The 19,855-nt window shown below is 39.9% G+C and overlaps 1 protein-coding gene across 4 annotated transcripts in view; it reads left to right on the top strand.

Moving 5' to 3' along the window:
* Positions 1-19,855, top strand: part of ano10a (anoctamin 10a) — a 108,176-nt gene that overhangs the window by 58,871 nt on the left and 29,450 nt on the right. Inside the window, exons 8-13 of one of the 4 annotated variants that reach the window (XM_019895058.1) lie at positions 1,624-1,679; positions 1,780-1,854; positions 6,465-6,617; positions 6,707-6,898; positions 10,552-10,680; positions 18,572-18,678. In XM_019895058.1, the coding sequence (XP_019750617.1) occupies positions 1,624-1,679; positions 1,780-1,854; positions 6,465-6,617; positions 6,707-6,898; positions 10,552-10,680; positions 18,572-18,646 (680 nt within the window). In that variant the 3' untranslated portion in view covers positions 18,647-18,678. The other 3 variants (XM_019895060.1, XM_019895059.1, XM_019895057.1) reach the window with 3 other exon arrangements.

Raw genomic sequence — 19,855 nt, 5'->3', positions numbered from 1 at the left:
CCAGGAAGTATTTGTTATTGTTAGATTCAGACGAGGATGGACGTTGCATTGCTAAAATGGCTACAAAACGGACCTTTTGATGTCAAGCAGTTAAGACAAGAAGAGCTCTGATGCTGGAAGAGAGGGGAAAAGTGATCAAAATGAAAGACGGAGCGAGCAAAATAAAAGACATTATCCAAGAAATTGATGTAAGTGAAAGTGAATGCCGATTGTAAATTTTGCAATTTCTTTCCCTTTTTTTCTTTCTACACTGACAATATGAAGTGTCAAATAAGTGTGTGCTCATACTTAATAAAAATAGAGTACACATACATTTGTGTGTGCGTGTACACATACGTTTGTGTGTGTGTGTGTGCGTGCGTGCGTGCGTGCGTGCGTGCGTGCGTGCGTGCGTGCATGCATCTGAGATCAAATTTGCTACAGTGAAAAACCCCCTGTTAATTTTTTTTTTTTGCTGCAAACATGATTTCGTTGTGGAGGAGTTTCATTGTCGTTCATTGTAACCATTTCCAATAAAATGGCCGCTAACTACGATGTACAATACTGTATGAACATTTATAAATATAAAAACATGAAGATGTAATGGAGTATTAACATTTCAGTTCAGTATGAAGAAAACATTCAGTCAGCAAATGAAAAGTGGCTTCTCCAATTTAGGATGTGCCATGCCCCAAAGCCGTTTACAATCATCTTTGTTGGCCTCAAACTCTGCTATGATTTTCTTGCCATTACGACTGATTGACGAAATAGTTGACTTTGCCAATTCTTACTTTCGGCTGATTTTCGTCAGGGAGATTCCTTTTCTAAAGTGAGAGACAATTTCAGCCCTCACAGACAGCAAGATTTGCTTCCACTGACCAGACATGTTTTCAGACCATGTGCTCACGACCGCAACGTTCCCCCAGAAGTACAACAATGTACGAGTCGATCAGTAGTTTTGCTAAGCAAGCGAGGGGAATCCCGCGCTGTGCGTTTTGTTCATAAGCAAGGTCGTGGCGGCAGTTACCTTCCCACGGTTCATTGTGACAAAGGTCTATTCACTCTTTTGTTTGAAAGGTCTGGTCGTTATAATAAAGTTTACGTTATAAAGGTGTTTGTTGTAAGCAAACTCGGCAAATGGAAAATGAACGTGAAATCGGGACTTTAAAATGTGAATGTTATAGGGGTGAAAACGTAAATGGGGTACGTTGAAAAAAGGTTTGACTGTCTGTTTGAAAATGTCTTTTTGACAAAAAAAAAAACTGTGGAACCCCTCTGGGGCCTCTTAATGCAGAGACCGTCTGTCATGAACATTCCTGCAATACCGTGAACTTTCCCATGATATTGCAATAAGTATCTGTACTGTGACATCAATACTGTAATTAAAAAGGAATCGTAAGCTGTAGATATTGTCACATACCTACTGATAAGAAGATATTTTAGGTAGGAAAAGCACAGTTTACCTTTTGAAAATGCAATTTCGGCCCGCAATTGAATTGTTTGGAGATAATTTGGTTGCTTTGGTTTGACAGTAGGAATGGTTGTTTAAACAGGAATAAGTCATACATTTGTTAGTTTTGAGTATTAAAAAGTGTGTGTGTGTGTGTGTGTGTGTGTGTGTGTGTGTGTGTGTGTGTGTTTTAGAAAACCACAGGCTTGAATCTTCTTATCAGAATCACTTGGTCCTCAAAGTATTAGTTGTATGTATAAAATACTATCTTGACTAATCGACCACATGACATTATTACATATATATAAAAGGCTGTTTTTGTAAATTAACTGTTTTTTTTTTCTCCTTAGTTCAACTTCTTAAACTGCTTTGCATCACTGTTTTACATTGCCTTCATTATGCAAGACCTAGTGCTGCTCAGACAGGTTGGTCCGATTTTATTTAACACGCATATTCCCACCCACAAATGTACAGTGCATCTGAAAGTATTTAATGATTCACTTTTTCAAAATTCTCTTGATAGTCTTATTCCAAGATGGAATGCATATTTTCTCCTTTAAAATCTTGACACACCAGACTGTCACAATATGGCTCCAATGTTTCACCTCTGCTCCCACTTTTTTTTTTCCCCATTCACCACTCCATTCTGCCAGGCCCACCTCTTAAGGCACACTGTGCTCAATGGGATGCACATTTTAAGCACTTTCTCAATAATCAGCCATGATTCATGCCACTCTGCTCACTCACTCTTTGCCAGAATATTATTTCCTCGTTGGATTGATCTCATGGTGTTGACACTGCCTGCCTCTGACTTTCCTACAGTGTCATAATTGGGCGAGTGAAACAAAATACATCTATTGCAACTATTGGGTCGACTCAAATGTAAATAACCAGCTAGCATTAGCATATGTACATTCTTTACTCGACCATCCATCCAAGCATGTGTTTTTATTTGCAGTAAGACACTCGAGCTCCAGCTATCGAATATTTCGGTCTTCGGAAATCCCACTGAAAGAATTTAATAATCAGGTATTGGGATAAAAATAATCAAGCTTTTTTTTTTTTTTTTGCTTGGTTAAAGATAAAGGAGACAAAGAAAACAAAACACATTTCCACTTGATTGTAACGAGCCAACTGGTTTTCATTTTTAGTTAAAAGTCTGCCCATGAATTGTGGCCGATGAGACGAAGTGATGTCAGAAGCACAGCAGTGATTTTTCCGGCTAAAACAGCACAGTTGAGTAAGCCTGGTTTGTTAAAAAGTGATCAATACGAACAGCATCTGTTACCCCCTTTCCACCCAAACAAAAAACAAAAAAAAACTTGGTGCTTGTTCGCTCCAGGGCCAGTGCTGTGCTGAGGTGGTGCTTTCCAAGTTCTTATGAAGAACATGTTTGGTTTTCTATCGGCGAAGAGCCAAGTAGGAGTTACGTCATTATGTCATCATAAAGTCTCCAAAGTTACTCACTGCTTACGTCGCCGTTTATCCAAGAGTTCCTGCGCTATTAATAATAATAAAAATAACAGTAATAATAATAATGCGCTTTTAGCAGCTGCTACGCAACTTAGCATAGCATTGATTATACTTGTATGGAGTATCTAACAATCCAGGACATGCAATCAGAAAACGCTGATATCTTCCTTAATCATTGTAGATGAGTTCACAGTTTGTGCAAAACTGCATGTGTCCAGAGAATCATTCCTCTACATCTGTGATCATCATGATAACCCCACCCCACCCCCACCCCCTGACGTAGTTGTTGCCAGACTCTGGCGCAACAAATATTTGGGGCCAGCTTAAGCACCAGTTTCAAGCACCAGAGCAAGAAAAAGAACCAATTTCGGTGTTGGCAAAAGAAAGAACTGGTTTTAACCTGCGCACTGGCCCGAAACTAGCATTTGCACAAGCGCGGTGGAAAAGGGCCATGTATCAGGCTGTCAGCATCAAAGTGTTCAGAATCATTTAGGTCTATTAACTTGAGCTCTGCCAGCGATGCTTGCGCTGTCCACAACTGTGTCCACATCAGGTACATTGAAAGTAGGAGCTTGTGTGAAAGTAAAAAATAAATACATTCGTAGACAAGTGAAAATTCGTTAATCAAAAAATAACTGTTAAGTATCCCCATTGAAACCAGGGGTTTCTTTCCATCATGACCCATAGCTCGTGACCTATCACATTCCGAACGAAGCGAGAACGTCACGCTTCGTTCGAAGCAAATAATGTTTTGGATCCCAAAATAGCAGACTCCCAACAAAAGCACCGTACAAAAAAAGTTTAATACAAAAAAAACGCACCGTCAAAAATAGAAACAGAAAGCGCCGGTCAATACAAGAACCAGGAAATGAAAAATCTCTGGAATGACCTCCCACTGAACATTCGACAAGCCTCCTCGCTGCCCATCTTCAAAACCCGCCTCAAAACTCATTTGTATTCTTTGGCATTTGACTCAGCATGACTTAGATTTGTTCTTGGTTTTGCTGTTCGGTGCTTTCTACCGTCTTTATTACCGATTTGCTTTACTGTTTGTTGTATATGTTGAATTGCTCCATGTACAGCACTTTGTATGCAGCGATGGCTGTTTGAAAGTGCTCTATAAATACAGTTGAGTTGAGTTGAGAAACCGCAAAAGAACACGATAACAAAAAGCGCTTGCACGAAAGGCAAGGAGGAAAACAAATTCGAGACTACCAAAACGAAATGTGAAGACTGCAATTCACATATACGAGGAAAAATGAACCAAAATGAAAACCATACTCACAGAAAATATCAGACGCGAGGAACAAGAGCAACTAGGACGAGAACGAGATAATAGACACACGGGCAAGAGCAGTGGCAAGGCATACAATTCTCCGGCAAACAAATGCCAGTAGTCAGTCCTAAAATACAGGGTGCAATAATGACAGATTGGCATCAGGTGTGCAACCAGCAAGAATGCTCAGTCCGCCACCTGCTGCCGACACCGGAACATGACCTGACCATAGGTAAGTGTAGGAACATAGATCGACCTTTAAATCGATAGTTTCGCCTTTAGGCTCAGTTCCTTCTTCACTACGACAGACCGATACAAAATCCGCATCACAGCCGACGCTGCACCTTTTTCCGACTGAGGACCACTATTTCAGATTTGGAGGTGGTGATTTTCATCCCAATCGCTTCACATTCGGGTGCGAATTGCACCAGTGAGAGTTGCTGGGATAGGCTCCAGCACGCCTGCGACCCTCGTGAGGATAAACAGATTAGGATGGATGTTTCGGCAGAAGTCTTCTGCCTTCTTTAGAGTGTCACATGATGGTGTGGGACATGGACATGATGGTGTGTGACATGTCCGAATAACATCAGCTGATAAAGACGCGTCACACGCCATCATAAAGAAGGCGAAAGACTTCCACCAAAACATGTCAGGTAACTAACACCCCGAAATAAACAACATATTTAAAAAAAACAAAAAAACATATATAGGAACCAACAAGTTCAATTCTAAGAGACAGAATGGACTTTTTTCAGTTAGGTACTGTTTTGTTGACAAAAGGGCGTTTACAATTATTTGTATGCATCACACAACACAACTCATGTTTTGGTGTAAAATAAAAAAATATTTCTTCATGTAGGATTTTTTTCCCCAACTAAATACATGCACTTGAATTAAAGGTTGGGGTTTGCTCCTTTATTTTATTAATTTATTTTACATTTTGGCTGGATATTATCTTTACAAAACGTAATTTATTTGAAGCTAAAAAACACATCTTAACCATGAGTGCCAATAATTATGGAGGCCAGTTTATGTATAAAATATTTTCATAGCAGGATCTTCAATACATGACAATCAATCTGTGTGAAGTTCAGGATTTTCTTGCGAGCATGAGTAACTTTCACTGCCAGCCCAGTGGTTGCTGCTTGCGCTCTAATAATAACAATAATTTCTACAAAAGCAATTGGAATCTCACAGTGGTTGCTGCTTGCATCCAAACTATAAATCAAGGTAGAATAACATCTGTGAATTTATTGAAAGGGTTCTCACGCCCAAACCTTGAGCCCATCGCAAGCCCAATAGTCCTCCAGGGAACGCCCCCTTTTGAGCTTTGTTTTCAAATCTTAGTGCGGGGAGGAGCTGGAGTCTGATCGGAGGCTGAGAACCTCTTTAAAGCTGTACCATAACACAATGTGGTAAAAGTGAAGCACTGTTCATACTTTCTTGATGCACTGAGGTACTTCTCACCACAAATATAGAAAAAAAAAAAAAGTATCCTTTTACGTTCTGTGTTATACAAGGTATTTGTATTGTATTCTTTTCATTACCGTATTTTTGCACTATAAGGCGCACCGAAAAGCCATTTTCTTAAAACCTCACAGCGCGCCTTAAAATCCGGTGCGCCTTGTGTATGGTCATTACGGTAATGTGTCGACCCCAAGATGGCTCCTTGCTGGAGACATACTTACAATTTTATAACTTGCTGTTGGGTCAGTGAACTGTGTCACTGCTTTATTAAATAAGTTTTTGTTGCAGCTCCGAAAAAAGGAGAGCTGTGGTGTTGTTTTTTTAAACGCACACTTGAAAATTATTTTGTGATTTCCTCGTTTGTGAATACAGTACACAACAAAGGAATAAATATTTCTGAGACAGTCCGGTCTCCTACATTTTACTGACATCTGATCATTCTGTTGGAGCTACACTCAAGGAAATGCCAAAATTAATTCTGTAGGGGGGCTATAGAATTTATTTTATGATTTCCTCACTTGATTTTCTGTTTTCATGCATTATCTTCAATTTTCGTAGTTTCATTCAAGTAATCGTTAATTTACGTTTTTCGGAGGCAGTCATGAACGCCTCTGGAGTTGAACGGAAAGAGCTTAGCTCCATCTAGTGGATGCATTGTAGATTGCGCCTTATAATCCAGTGCGTCCAGTATATGAAAAAAATTACAAAATAGGCCATTCATTGAAGGTGCGCCTCATAATCCAGTGCACCTTTTAGTGCGGAAAATACGGTAATACTCTCATAGCCGTCTTTGTTCTTTTTGTTCTTGCCTGTTTTAAGAACCTGGCAACCTTGTTGATCACCAGTCAAATCATAAATCAGTTCATGGAAGCGGTGCTGCCTTACTGGCTTCAAAGGCGATGCAATAAGATGACGATGGAGCGCCCTTTAAGTGAGCAAGTGAGACTGGAAACTGACATGAGCTGTTACCAAGTAAGTAAATTTTATTTAAGTTTTTATCAATTTTAGATCACAATATATGAATGCAGAGTTAACGATCAATATTTCTCACTTTTTCGCAGGGTACATTTGATGACTACCTGGAATTGTTCCTTCTTTTTGGTTACGTCAGTTTATTTTCATCTGTGTATCCTCTGGCTGCAGTCTTTGTGGTTTTGAACAACATCACAGAGATTTACTCTGATGCTTTCAAAATGTGCAATTTGTTTAAACGACCCTTTTCTGACCCAGCTGCAAACATCGGCATCTGGCAGGTAAATATCTGATTTCATCTTAGGTATCCACCTAATTTGTTGATGAAATTTTATTTTCATTGTATTCATATCTCAGTAGCACAATAACCATTTTCTGAATTTTGTTGTTGATCAGACTCACCTGTGGTTGAATTTTCATTAATTACATTTAATTCTAAAATTTAGCTTTGCTCCACTTTAATAGGTGTGCAATCATTTTTTTGGAAGAGACATTGTTTAGAAAAAATAAAATAAACATTATTTTGTTTTGGCGAGAGTGAAGCTTTTTTACATTCAAGTGATTCTATTTTTTTTTCTTTCCCCTTTGAATGTGTTTTGCTTCTGAGTATCAACAGTGATGAGAGTCAGCCAGAGTCCTTTTCATAAGCCTGGAAAAGTAGCGTCTTTGATCCTTTATTAAATTGAAAATGATTTGGAGTGAAACTGGAACAGAAAAGCGGATAAAAGAAATTAAAGACATCATTACGATACGTCACGCGATGACAATATAAATTTAACAGCTGCAGTAATGCATGACCCGCACTTCGCACTACTACTGCGTACACATTTTACCCACAAATATTGACAAATATAAAAAAAAAAAAAATTCACATATTTCACATTAAAATACAAAGGTTGTCATACTCACAATCATTGTGATCTGAAGGGAACACCTTAACCAGTGAAGCCATGAAACGCACGCAGCAGTAAGAAGCAACCATTAAAGGCTATGTGCACACTGCAGGTGAATTCCAATTTCCTTCCTCATATGTTAGATGATGATTTTATCATGCAGATTTAAGAGTACAATTTTATTTTATTTTTTTTAACTCCAACCCAGGCCTGTTTTGTATGTGGATATACATTGGATATTTTTATCCAATGCGGCTGTGGTATGGATGCTTACAACAGGCTTGTGATATACTTCTACTGCTGCTCTACATCTGCAAGGTTGCGAAGAGTAGCAGTATTCATCGTCTATTTGATATATCCCACTTAAAACACAAAGCATTAATGGACATTTGTGGTGGAAGTAATAATTTAGCCTGGTCCATCACAGGGTCCATCTTTAATAGTTTTCTCCACAAAATGACGAGATGGAGGAGTAAAAACATTTCTACCTCATCCAGTCTTGTTTCTCTGTCAACCTCATTTCTTTGATGAACGCAATGAGGAGCAAGTACCTATCTATTCATCCACCCATCATCTTCCACTTATCCAGGGTCAGGGGGAAGCTTCATTTGCAGGGAAGGCCAGACTTCCCTCCCCCCGTCCACTTTGTCCGTCTCCTCCGGGGTATCCCGAGGCGTTCCCAGGCCAGCTGGGTGAAATAGTCTCTCCAGCCTCCCCGGGGCCTCCTGCCGGTGGGACATGCCCGGAACACCTCACCAGGGAGGCGTCCAGGAGGCATCCTAATCAGATGCCAGAGCCACCTCATCTGGCTTCTTTCAACGTGGAGGTGAAGTGGCTCGACTCTGAGCCCCTTCCGGATGACCAAGCTTTGCACCTTACCTCAAAGCCCAGACACCCTGCGGAGGAAACTTATTTGGGCCACTTGCGTCCGGGATCTCGTTCTTTCGATCATGACCCATAGCTCGTGACCATCGGTGAGGGTTGGAACGTAGATCGTCCGGTAAATAGAGAGCTTTGCCTTTTGGCTCAGCTCCTTCTTCACCACGACAGACCAACACAATGATGCAGATTTCACCTGCAAAATATTATGCATCCATCCATCCATCCATTTTCTGATCCGCCTCATCTTCACAAGGGTCGCGGGGCATGCTGGATCCTCTCCCAGCCATCTTCGGGCAGTATATGGGGTACACCCTGTGAACTGGTTGCCAACCAATCACAGAGCACACATAGACGAAGAGCAAGGTCAATAATCCGATGAAGCATGGCAAAGATGAAGTGCTTGTATACCATGATGATTACAATAAGGAACAGGTACGCCACTGGGGGGAGCGCCCTCCACTCCAGCTGGAGCTGAAAGAAAAACAAAAGACAGAAACAAACCATGACAGATTTTGGACTTGCCCATTCTCTAAGTCTTGAGCATGAAATGCGTCTTCTCGTAGTTCGTTAATTATGTATGTCGGTGTCCTGTCGTTTTAAATGTTGCTGCCATAAAGAATTGTGCCGAATATACTATCGTAAAGATTGGTCAAGATTAACCTATGCAAAAGGCCAATTAAAGGTTGTATCCAGGCACCTTTCCTCAGTGTTTGTAGAATTTGAAAGGTATTATCCTCCAAGCACTTCCGGTTCATCTTACTAGGATAGGATATGAAAGGAAATTTTGATTTGAAATCTGAAGAGGACCGTTGTCTGTCCATGTTTCCTTTGATCGTCCCCGGGGGCCTCCTCCTGATGGGTGCCCGGAACACCTGACCAGTGACGTGTCAAGGAGGCACCATGATCAGATGACCAAGGCACCTCATCTGGCTCCACTCAATGCCGAGGAGCAGCAGCTCAACTTGGAGCCCCTCCCGGATGAGCACATTTTCACCCTATCTCAAAGGGAGAACCTGGACACCCTGCTCATTTTGTCATCTTGTATGCAGGATATTGTTCTTTTCGTCACGACCCACAGCTCTTGACCATCGGGAGTAGGAACCTGCAGGAGATAAGTAGGTCAATTCACAGCTTTGCTTTTCATCTCAGCTCCTTCTTTGGCACAGCAGGCCATAATGGAGTTCGTTCTGCAGACTCTGCGCTGATTTGTCTGTTAATCTCATGCTGTACTTTTACGTCACTCATGAACAGGAGCACAAAATACTTGAACTTCTCCACTTGAGTCAGGATCGTATCAATGAGCTGGAGATGGCATTCCATCCTTTTCTGACACGGGACAATGATTTCATATTTGGAGGTGCTGATTTTCATTCCAACCACTTCACAGTCGGCTGTGAACTGCCCCAGTCCGGTACAGAGTTGAAGAACTTGGCTTGATGAAACCAACAGAACCACATCATCTTGAAAAAACAATTTTTTGTCGAACATTTTTGTAATGTGAACGACTACATAAAAGGACGAGATTGAACAAAAAAAAAAGTAAATTGGGCATCATGCCCTGCAGTGGGTACGTAGCCTGAAATGCTTGATACTTTCAAAGAGCCAAATAAACAAAGGTCTGACCTATCATTTTCAAAGAAGCAACAAAATAATGGTTTTGGGGGGACGGGGGGAGGGGGGGGGGGTTCAATAACTGACACCAACAACAACACATGACAAATCAATCACTTCCAAGGTGCTTAAACAATTGTGGGCAGCACAATCATGAATGCAGAAGTTATTACGAGAATTGTATTTTATTTATTTGTTTGTTTGTTTGTTTTAGCTTAACATTGACCACTAAGTAAATGGTAGCTGGTAACAAATCTCACAATATCATCAAAACATACACTGATATGTTATACTGTATTCATTAAATGAGCATAAGCCATAGGTTGACCAAAGTGTATTAACCCTGAGTGTCTTCAGCAAAATTAGAGTTCACTTTAAATGTGTAAGTGTTAATGTTATTTTTTTAAACTATAATCGAGAATGGGATTTAAAATATCTTTGGTTATCTTAGTTGTACCCTGAAGGAATACAAATGCGATAATGTTGTCAAATAATTTACTGCATTGCCAAACAATGTGTTTATTTTTGCTCTTTCCCTTTTTTTTTAGCTTGCCTTTGAAGCCATGAGTGTCATTGCTATTGTGACCAACTGTACACTTATTGGCATGTCTCCTCAAGTCAGAGCTTACTTCCCCAACTCCGAAATGCATCTCATGCTGTGGACAGTGGCTGTTGAGGTAATATATAATTTTGGCTGGTTGTCTGTGATCGCGCGTGTGCGTGCGTGCGTGTGTGCGTGCGTGCGCGCGTGTGTGTGTGTGTGTGTGTGTGTGTGTGTGTGTGTGTGTGTGTGTGCGCGCCTGCCTGCCTGCCTGTGTGCGTGTGCGCGTGCGCGGATGTTCATTTCATGATGTTATCATCACGATTGCACTAAAAGAAAACAAAAGAAAATGTTTGCAATTGACAAATCAAAAAATAAAATCATCACTGCAGTGCACTTTTGGCAGTTGTGTGGTAAACACTCATCTTGTTTTCACTTGATTTTCAGACCAATCAACTAAGGCTCAAATATTGCTGCACATAAAATGCAGACATAAAACAACTGTCAAAAGCACTAACTGTAGACCTACATTCTATTTTTTTTTTTTTTTTTTGTAGAAATTGGATTCATTTTTTTATAAAGGTGTTAAATTATCGCGTTAATTGTGAATAATTAATTACGGTCCTATTTAGCGCATTGTTTTTCGCCGTAATCTAATTTTTAATCTCTAACTTTATTGTTTCTGTCGGTGGGTTGCCTTTTTCTAATATCCCTTTTTTTGTGTTAGCTTCCTGTGTTGGAGTTGTTGAGGGTGGGGAAACAACTGTCAGTCATAAGCTGTTTGGCTCCCATTGGAGTTGGACGGGCTCAGTAAGCAGTGGTGAGGAGAGGAGAGGTGAAAATGGAGGAGCATGTGAGGGTTCTCGGCACAATGAATGAACAATTTACATTCCAAAAATGCCCTGACGGCACTATTGATAAAGGTACATAGAGTGTTGTGCCTAATTTGTAAGGAGTTTGCTTACCACCGAAGCTGCTCAAGTTTAGCCTCCTACATCAGGGGTGGCCAACCCGCAGCTCGCGAGCCGCATGCGGCTCTTTGGCTGGTTCAATGCGGCTCCCGGGCTTTCACTCGACTAGCAACAAAAACGGTTACTTGATTGACATAGAAGGCAACCAATCAGATGACTGAATCACCGCTCACATGCAAACAATGGCGCTAAGCTAGTCAACGAATTACCTCTGATTTTAAGGTAGGGGGGCCCAATACATCGATCGCAATCGACCGGGAGCCAGCGGACCGCAAGGCGGTGGGAGGAGGAAATGGGTGGGGAAAAAAAGAGTTTTTTTAGCTTTCGTTCATGTTCGGGCTGTTGCTCATCGTGGAGTGAGTGCATATGTGCGTGAGTGTATGGTTGGGCACTCGCGTGCATGCGCGCATGTGTGTGTATATCCTTGCACGTGCGCGATCAGGTCGATCATGGGAAGTCGGTCCTTCAAAAGTTGACCTTTGGGCAAAAAAAGTGTGTGTGTGTGTGTGTGTGTGTGTGTGTGTGTGCGTGTGTGCGCGTGCGCAAGGAAGGGATGCCCATGTGTATGATGTGGCTCTTTGCATTAACACGGTAAAACAAATGGGTCTTGGTCTCTGACTGGTTGGCCACCCTTGTCCTACATCAATGCAAAGCACCCAGCCGCGGCTAATGTTAGCAATAGAGGGAGCCATAGCAAAGCTCTTCACCAAACTAAACTCGAGGAGAACACCCCGCGTACGAGGCATGAAGTCATCATAGCTGCTGTGTCCTCTGCAGCCTATTAGAAGTGGTTGATGTTCATTTCGGCACTTTATTTTGTCATGATGAACAGTGTTATTTCTGAAGTGCTAACTTACAGCACTGTGCCTTAAGGGTCTGTTTTATTTATTATGTGAAGCAAGTTCCGTGTTCAGTAATTGTATTGCTCAGAAAAGTGTTCTTACTGTTTTTAATATGTTAACCAAAGCACTTTTTATGGACCTGGTGTTCTCTTTCATTTTTATTTTGTAATTATTTCGAGATTTACACAAACAAAACAGTGATATTCCCCCTGGTGGTCGAAACTAAAGGTTGGAGGTAGCATTTGGGATTCGTCTCAAATACAACAGAAAGTAAATGGCCTGGACTTCATCTGTTCAAGTCTGTTTAAAAACAAGAAAATACTTTATAATACCACTTTTTTGTGATGTGAATCTTTTGATCTGCCTCAATGCTCAATAATGTAATGAATTTAAAATGAAAATACAGGTTCTAAATTTAGAGCTTAACATTTCAGCTCGGCGCCTTCTTCTCAACACCCCAGGATTCTTGTATTCCGACACTTGGAGAGGGCAGCCACCCTTTTGCAACTGAAAACAATGGGCTCAGATTTGGAGGTGCTGATTTTCAAGCATTTCGAGTCACTGCAGGGAGTTTTGGAGATCACAGCTTAAATCAGCTGCAAGCAGAGATTCAATACCCCCATGAAACCTCGCCTGCATTTCGGATTTCTGCCCATAAAAATTATGAACAGACATGACTCCACCAAGGCAGCCCATTGTCCCTGATTGACAAAAGGCAGCCTTGGTGGAGTCCAACCCTCAGAGAAAAGAAGCTAACATCAAATCGACAATGTGGAGCAAACTCTGACATTGTCCATACCAGAACAAAGCAACATGGATCAAAAGAGGTTCAGTACCCCATACTCCCAAACCCCCAGAACTCCCCAAGAGACACAGTCAAATGTCTTCTCCAAGGCCACAAGACACCTGTAGACTATTCGTCCAAATTCCAATGTACGTTTGAGGAACTTAGCGAGGGTGGTACAGCTGATCCACTCTTTCACGGCCAAGACAAAAACCAAACTGCTCTTTCAAAATCTGAGATTTGACTTCCCGATGGACCATGCTCTCCGGCACTCATGAATATATGTTTGCAGGGAGGCTGAGGCGTGTGATACTCTTATTGAAGGGGGCTTCTTAAAAAGGGGGCTACCAACCCAGTCTGCCAATCCAGAGACACTGTCCCTGATGTCCATGTGCTGTTGCAGAAGCATGTCAACCAGGACAGCCCTCCAACATCTCATCCACAACTGGGATCAACCGGGACCCTTCATCTGGGGGACTCCCTTGTTCTGTTGGGGGCCTACAAATTTTCAATAAAGCAGCCTCGATTGTACGTTTCACCAAGATTTTGGCCTTCTATAGAGGTCACATTTCAAAGAAATCCTCGAGATTCCATGCCATGGGTGCTTCTTAAAATGTTCAAGTTGACAAGTTTAAGCAAAGCTTTTTATTTTATTTTAATTTATTTTTTTGTCGAACGCTGTTGCCATGGCAAACAAATCCTCGGTGTGGTTCCAGACAAAGCAAATGAAACTGATTTTGATGGTCTAAACTAGAGGTCACCAACTCTGCCTCCAACTCTGGTCCACAAGGCCCCCTATCCTGCATGTTTTAGAGACCTCCCTCCTCCAACACACCTGATTCGAATGATCAGAATCATTATCAAGCTTCTGTAGAGCTTGCTAATGAGCTGATCATTTGAATCATCTGTACTGGAAGAGGGAAAAATCTAAAACATGCAGGATAGGGGCACTCAAGGTCCGGAGCTGATGCCCCCTGGTCTAAACATCTGTGAAAACTTAAGGTTTTGCACACACATCACATCTGGTAAAATTTGTTTGTTTGTTTGTTTATTGAACATAAAAATATATACAGTAATAAATTGACAGAAAGTAAGGTAAGTAAAATAGTAAAAAGGAAAGAGAAATCAGTCATCATACAACACAATTATTATGTTCAAGGGAGTAGGAAGAAGTAAAAAACTTATCTAGTCATACCCCGTTTTATGTGTTTATATATAAATAGATCATTTTTATATCAATCAGAAAAGAAAGAAAGAAAGAAGGAAGAAGTCTTCATCAAGGCTCATGCTTTGCCCCTTAACCGTGATATTTTTACAACTTTTGGTTTGTATTGGGATTTTATACATATACACCCTGGCATTCTTGTGTCAATGTTCTCTTGTATTCATAATGGCTATTGCAGTACCTTTCTCTATTTATCAACTTAATTCTGATTTATTATTAGATTTAATTGTTTAGAATTTATCACCTTAACTCTGATTGATGTAGGTTGTTTGTACTATTTTCTTGAATTTGTTTTTGAACTTAGCAAGCGATTTACTCATTTTCAGATCCGTTTCGAAATTATTCCACAGATTAACACCTATGACAGATACACTTCTTTGCTTTATGTTTGTTCTTGTTTTGTATTTTTTTTTGTATAGGTTGGTACCTCTTAAATCATAGCAACTTTCTTGAATTTCGAAAAAATTCAGAATGTTTTGGCAGAGCAGGTTATTGTGTGCTATGTACATTAATTGAGCGATTTTAAAGTCAACCAGGTCATAAAATTTCATCGTGTTTAATTTGATAAATAGTGGATTTGTGGGTTTTGTATATTTTGATCTATTAATAATTCGGATTGCTTTTTTTTGTAGTTTTAGAATAGGGAGTGTGGTTGTTTTACAGGCATTTCCCCATATTTCCACACAGTATGTCATATATGGCAATAATAATGAAGAGTATAATGTGTACAAAGATCTCTTATTCAGCACATCCTTGGTTTTGTAGAGGATCCCTATGGTTTTGGCTATTTTTCTTTTTATGTTATCGATATGTGGCTTCCAACATAGTTTTGAGTCTATTACTAATCCGAGAAACTGGGTTTGATACGCTCTTTCTATCTCAATTGAGTTTACCATAATTTTAGCTTGTCCGTTTCAGATGAGCTCCGAGCTGTTGTTGATAAATGGCTTTTGTTTTGCTTAGTAGAGTGTTAAATTGCACTTATGGCTGTAGTGCCGAACTGTATTTACTGACATTCGTTTTCTGAAGTGTTCTTGAGCCCATGTGGTGTTCTTTACACCAGGGGTGCCCAACCTTTTTTTGAGCTGCACGTACTGATATCTGTTTTCTAAATAACTTTTTATCCATTTATAAGCTACACCTCTAATGCCATATCGTTCTAGTTTTTTTAATAATATACTGTGATCTATTGTGTCAAAAGCTTTTTTTAGATCTAGGAAGACCCCAACAGTAAATTCTTTGTTATCTATATTAGTGGCTATTTCTTCCACAAACTCCATAATTGCCATTGAGGTGGTCCGTTTTTCCCTGAAGTCATATTGATTTTCACTTAACAGCGCATGTTTTTGCATAAAGCTATCAAGTCTGCTCGAGAATAGTTTTTCTAATATTTTTGCGAATTGTAGTTGTAGTGATATCGGTCTATAATTTGAAAACAAATGTCTTTCTCCACTTTTATAAATTGGAATAACTTTAGCAATTTTCATTTTTGATGGAAAGATACCAGCTTTGAATGACAGGTTGCATATGTACGTGAAAGGTCGCACTACACATTCTATAATCAGTTTTATTATTGTCATTGCAATATTAAAGCAATCAGTTGACTTTTTATTTTTAAAAGTTCTAACAATATTTGATACTTCTTCTTGTTTTACAGCAGTAAGGAACATCGTGGAGGAGTTTTTTTCCACGTATCTATTTCATACAAGTTTGTTGGATCAGGAATTTGTTTTGCTAGGTTACTGCCGATATTAACAAAGTACTCATTAAATTCAATTGCTATTTCTGCAGTTTTTTCAATAATAGTATTTTTGCCTTTGATAAAATACTCTGGATAATCCACTTTTTTAGGACTATTTCTGATTACTTGATTAAGTATTTTCCATATTTCTTGTGTGTTACTTTTATTCTGCTCTAATAGTGCATGATAATGGTCTCTTACTGGTTCTTATAATATTTACTAGTTTATTTTTATAGGTCTTATATTTTTTTTCTGCCTCTTAAGTTCTCAATTTTATGAACAATTTATATAAATTGTTTTTCTTTTTACATGCGTTTTCTATGCCTTTATTATCCATGGCTTACTTGGGTCTTTGTACTTTTTGAGACTTTATTTAATGGAAAATGTTTATCATATGAGGAGATTATGGTTGACTGAAATACATCAAACGCTGTATTTTGGTTCTTCCTTTGAGTAGACCTCGGTCCAGTTTTGTTTTTCTAGGTCTTGCTTAAAAGCATCGATGGAGCGTTGGGTTCTTAGTCTTATTTCTGATATGTGAGTTGTTGACTTTGTTTTTCTATCAAAATAATTATGAAAAACTGAAAAGACAGGTAGATAGTCACACTCTGAGATCGCCACAATAGCACTGTTGCTATTTCCGACATCCTACCTGTGTGAGGTGGGGAGTTTCTGCAGCAACGGCGACTAAAACAAAATTACGAAGTAGACTGGACATAAACCACACACTTGAGGTGTCATTGTCTCCTATTACCCCGAGATGGGACTGTCTGATTGCAGAAAATAAAGCTTGGGGCTGTGGGGAGTTGTCATTTTCATGCACTTTGAATTTGCGTTGTATCGTATTTTGAAGGCATTAAACATTACCGGAGCGATAAGAGTGTTGCGACCAGATTAGACACTCCTTGTGTTTATTATTATATTTCGAAAGCATAACAGTTTTCATGCAGATCATACCATATTATTTTGTTGTATTAATCCGCCACACCTTAAATGCCGGTCCCTGAAAATATTGTCTGACATAAACCGGTCCGTGGGGCAAAAAAGGTTGGGGACCCCTGACTTATGTCATTAATGAGAAGTCCACTTTCCATTTTATGATCAATCTTATTTATAAATATGTTATCTATTAATGTGGCCGTGTCAACTGTTATTCTACTAGGTTTCAGGATTACTAGGAAAAGACTGTTGCTGTACATAGTATTTATAAAGTCAGTTGTTTTTTTGTGTCCATTTGGGTTTAATAAGTCAATGTTAAAGTCACCGCACATTATTCGTGTTTTCTTATCGTTGTAGTAGCTGAGCATATCTGTTAGTTTTTTTTATTGAATGTGTCAATACATGATCCTGGTGTCCTATAGATGCAACTTATGATGATATTTGATGCCTTTTTATTATGTATTTCAATAGTTAGACATTCCATAAGGTTTTCTATTGTGCTTGTCAATCTCTCGATTTTACTGCGTTTAAGTGCTTTGTCTACATACTGTATATTGCAACCCCCCCCCTTTTTTTGTTTTCCCTATTTGTTGCAAAGATTTCATATCCTTCTATTTACATTTCACTTGTTTTTTCATCGTCAAGCCAAGTTTCTGATATGGCAATTATTTTAAATTTATTGAATTTAATCAGGTATTCTTTGATTTTTGTGAAGTTTTTATAGATACTTCTACTGTTAATAAGTGTATTACTGAAAGTGCATTTTCCAATTTTATATTAGTGTTGAATTGTTCGTCCAGGTAATAGTCAGAGTTTGTTACACTGTGTTTGTTCTTGAAGAAGTTATTGTCCGGGTCCAAATTGTTCTCGGGGTCGAATGGCTTGTGGTCAGTATCATCAAAGGGTTGGAAGTCCATGTTTTTGGTATGTGAATTTCCTGCTCCCACGCGGTCATCGCTGGCTCCCTCGCGGTCGTCGCTGGTTCCCTCACGGTTGTCGCTGGTTCCCTCGCTGTCGTCGCTGGCTCCCTCGCTGTCGTCGCTGGCTCCCTCGCTGTCGTTGCTGGCTCCCTCGCGGTCGTTGCTGGCTCCCTCGCGGTTGCTGGCTGGACGTCTCCCGGCTCCCACGCGGTTGCTGGCTCCCTTGCGGTAGTCGCCGACTCCCTCACGCTCGCTGGCCTTCCGGCTCTCTCATTTATCCGTGTATTGTGCATATTTTTATTTTTTAAATAAAATCGCCCAGTAACGCCCCCTAGAAAGTTTTAACAAATTAGCCGTCGTTGTACATGTCACCAAGACCTACGAAAATTTGGAGACGTATGTAACAGCCCAAGTCCGACAAAGTCTCTTGGAGCCATATGCTAAACATAACAGGAAATTTGCCATTTTGAACTTTATTTCAAATTTGGCCCAATTTCTGGCCTTTTATAGGGCTCATGTTTTAAAGCTAAATGTGCTAAATATGCTAAATGTGAAGGAAGTAAGATATGATTATTTTTGAATGTCCCATTTTTACACATTTACAGAGGTCAAACTTTAGCACCCTTCACCTAGAGCAAGAGTGCCCAACCAGTCGATCGCGGTCAACCAGTAGTCCATGAATTGGTCCAAAGTCCCAAGCGAGGGATGTAGTGGAAAATAGTGGGTGGGATTTGTGTGTGTGTGTGTGTGTGTGTGTGTGTGTGTGTGTGTGTGTGTTTTGTTTATATTATGTATGATATATTGTATTTTCTGCACTCTAAGGTGTTTCGGACTATAAGGTGCACCTTCAATGAGTGGCATATTTTAAAACTGTATTCACATATAGGGCACACTGCATTCATTATAAGGTGCATAGAAGCTACAATAGGGGCCGCGGTTGTGCTATGCATCCATTAGATGGTGCTATGCTACAGAAATACAAAAAAATTACAATACTGTACAGCTTTATTTATACAGAGCCTTCACAACAGCTGCAGCTGTAACAAAGCCATTTGAAGTGGTCACAAACACGGACATGAAACATGTAAATACAAATGGCATAACAAAACAATAAATGAAAGACAAAAGTTACGAAGACAATTGATTCAACAAAAAAGCACACAACCCTCCTGGGCTGACATCCACAAGGCACTAAATAACGTGAGAAGTCTTGCTTGTCTCCTTCGTTTAGTCAGTCGTTAACTATGCTTTTTGGTATTGTCTTCGTTTCATAATGACCGCATAGCGCTCACAAAGTAGTCTGTTTGAGCGTGTGTCAGCGACTGCACATGTTAATCAGTGTCGGGCAGAACCCTTTTAGGTTACAAATGGTTCCTGCTAATAATCACCACTTGATGGCATAGGAACACTAAAAGGGAAACAACTCAATGGGGAATGTAAAGAGTTACAGTCTCTTTATATTAGGGGTTTTGGATTATAGGGCGCACTGTCGGCTTTTGAGAAAATTGAATGCTTTTAAGTGTGCCTTATAGTGTGGAAAATACGGGAAATAAATATATATTTTTAAAAGAGTAGTTTCACAACCCTGCTCAGGATAAGGGGTGTTGAAAGGATGGATGGATAAATGGAAAAGCTTTTTTCATAAAAAGATAACACACCCGAACACACATACACGCAACCACATACAGTGACTATCAGCCCCCGGAATGGCTTTGCAAATGCGAATCTGTTTTCAACTGCCTTGTCTAGACAGGATAAATAAAAAGATAAATATACATAAGCAACAATACTTTCACTCTGATTTTCATGTAATGACACATACGAATATTGACTGTGTGTGTGTGTGTGTGTGTGTGTGTGTGTGTGTGTGTGTGTGTATATATATATAT

This window comes from Hippocampus comes, unplaced genomic scaffold, assembly GCF_001891065.2.
Source record: "Hippocampus comes isolate QL1 unplaced genomic scaffold, H_comes_QL1_v1.1 scaffold146, whole genome shotgun sequence".
Classification (NCBI taxonomy): Eukaryota; Metazoa; Chordata; class Actinopteri; order Syngnathiformes; family Syngnathidae; genus Hippocampus; species Hippocampus comes.
The sequence above is the reverse complement of the archived record's forward strand: the minus strand, read 5'-3'. Positions and strand labels throughout refer to the sequence as shown.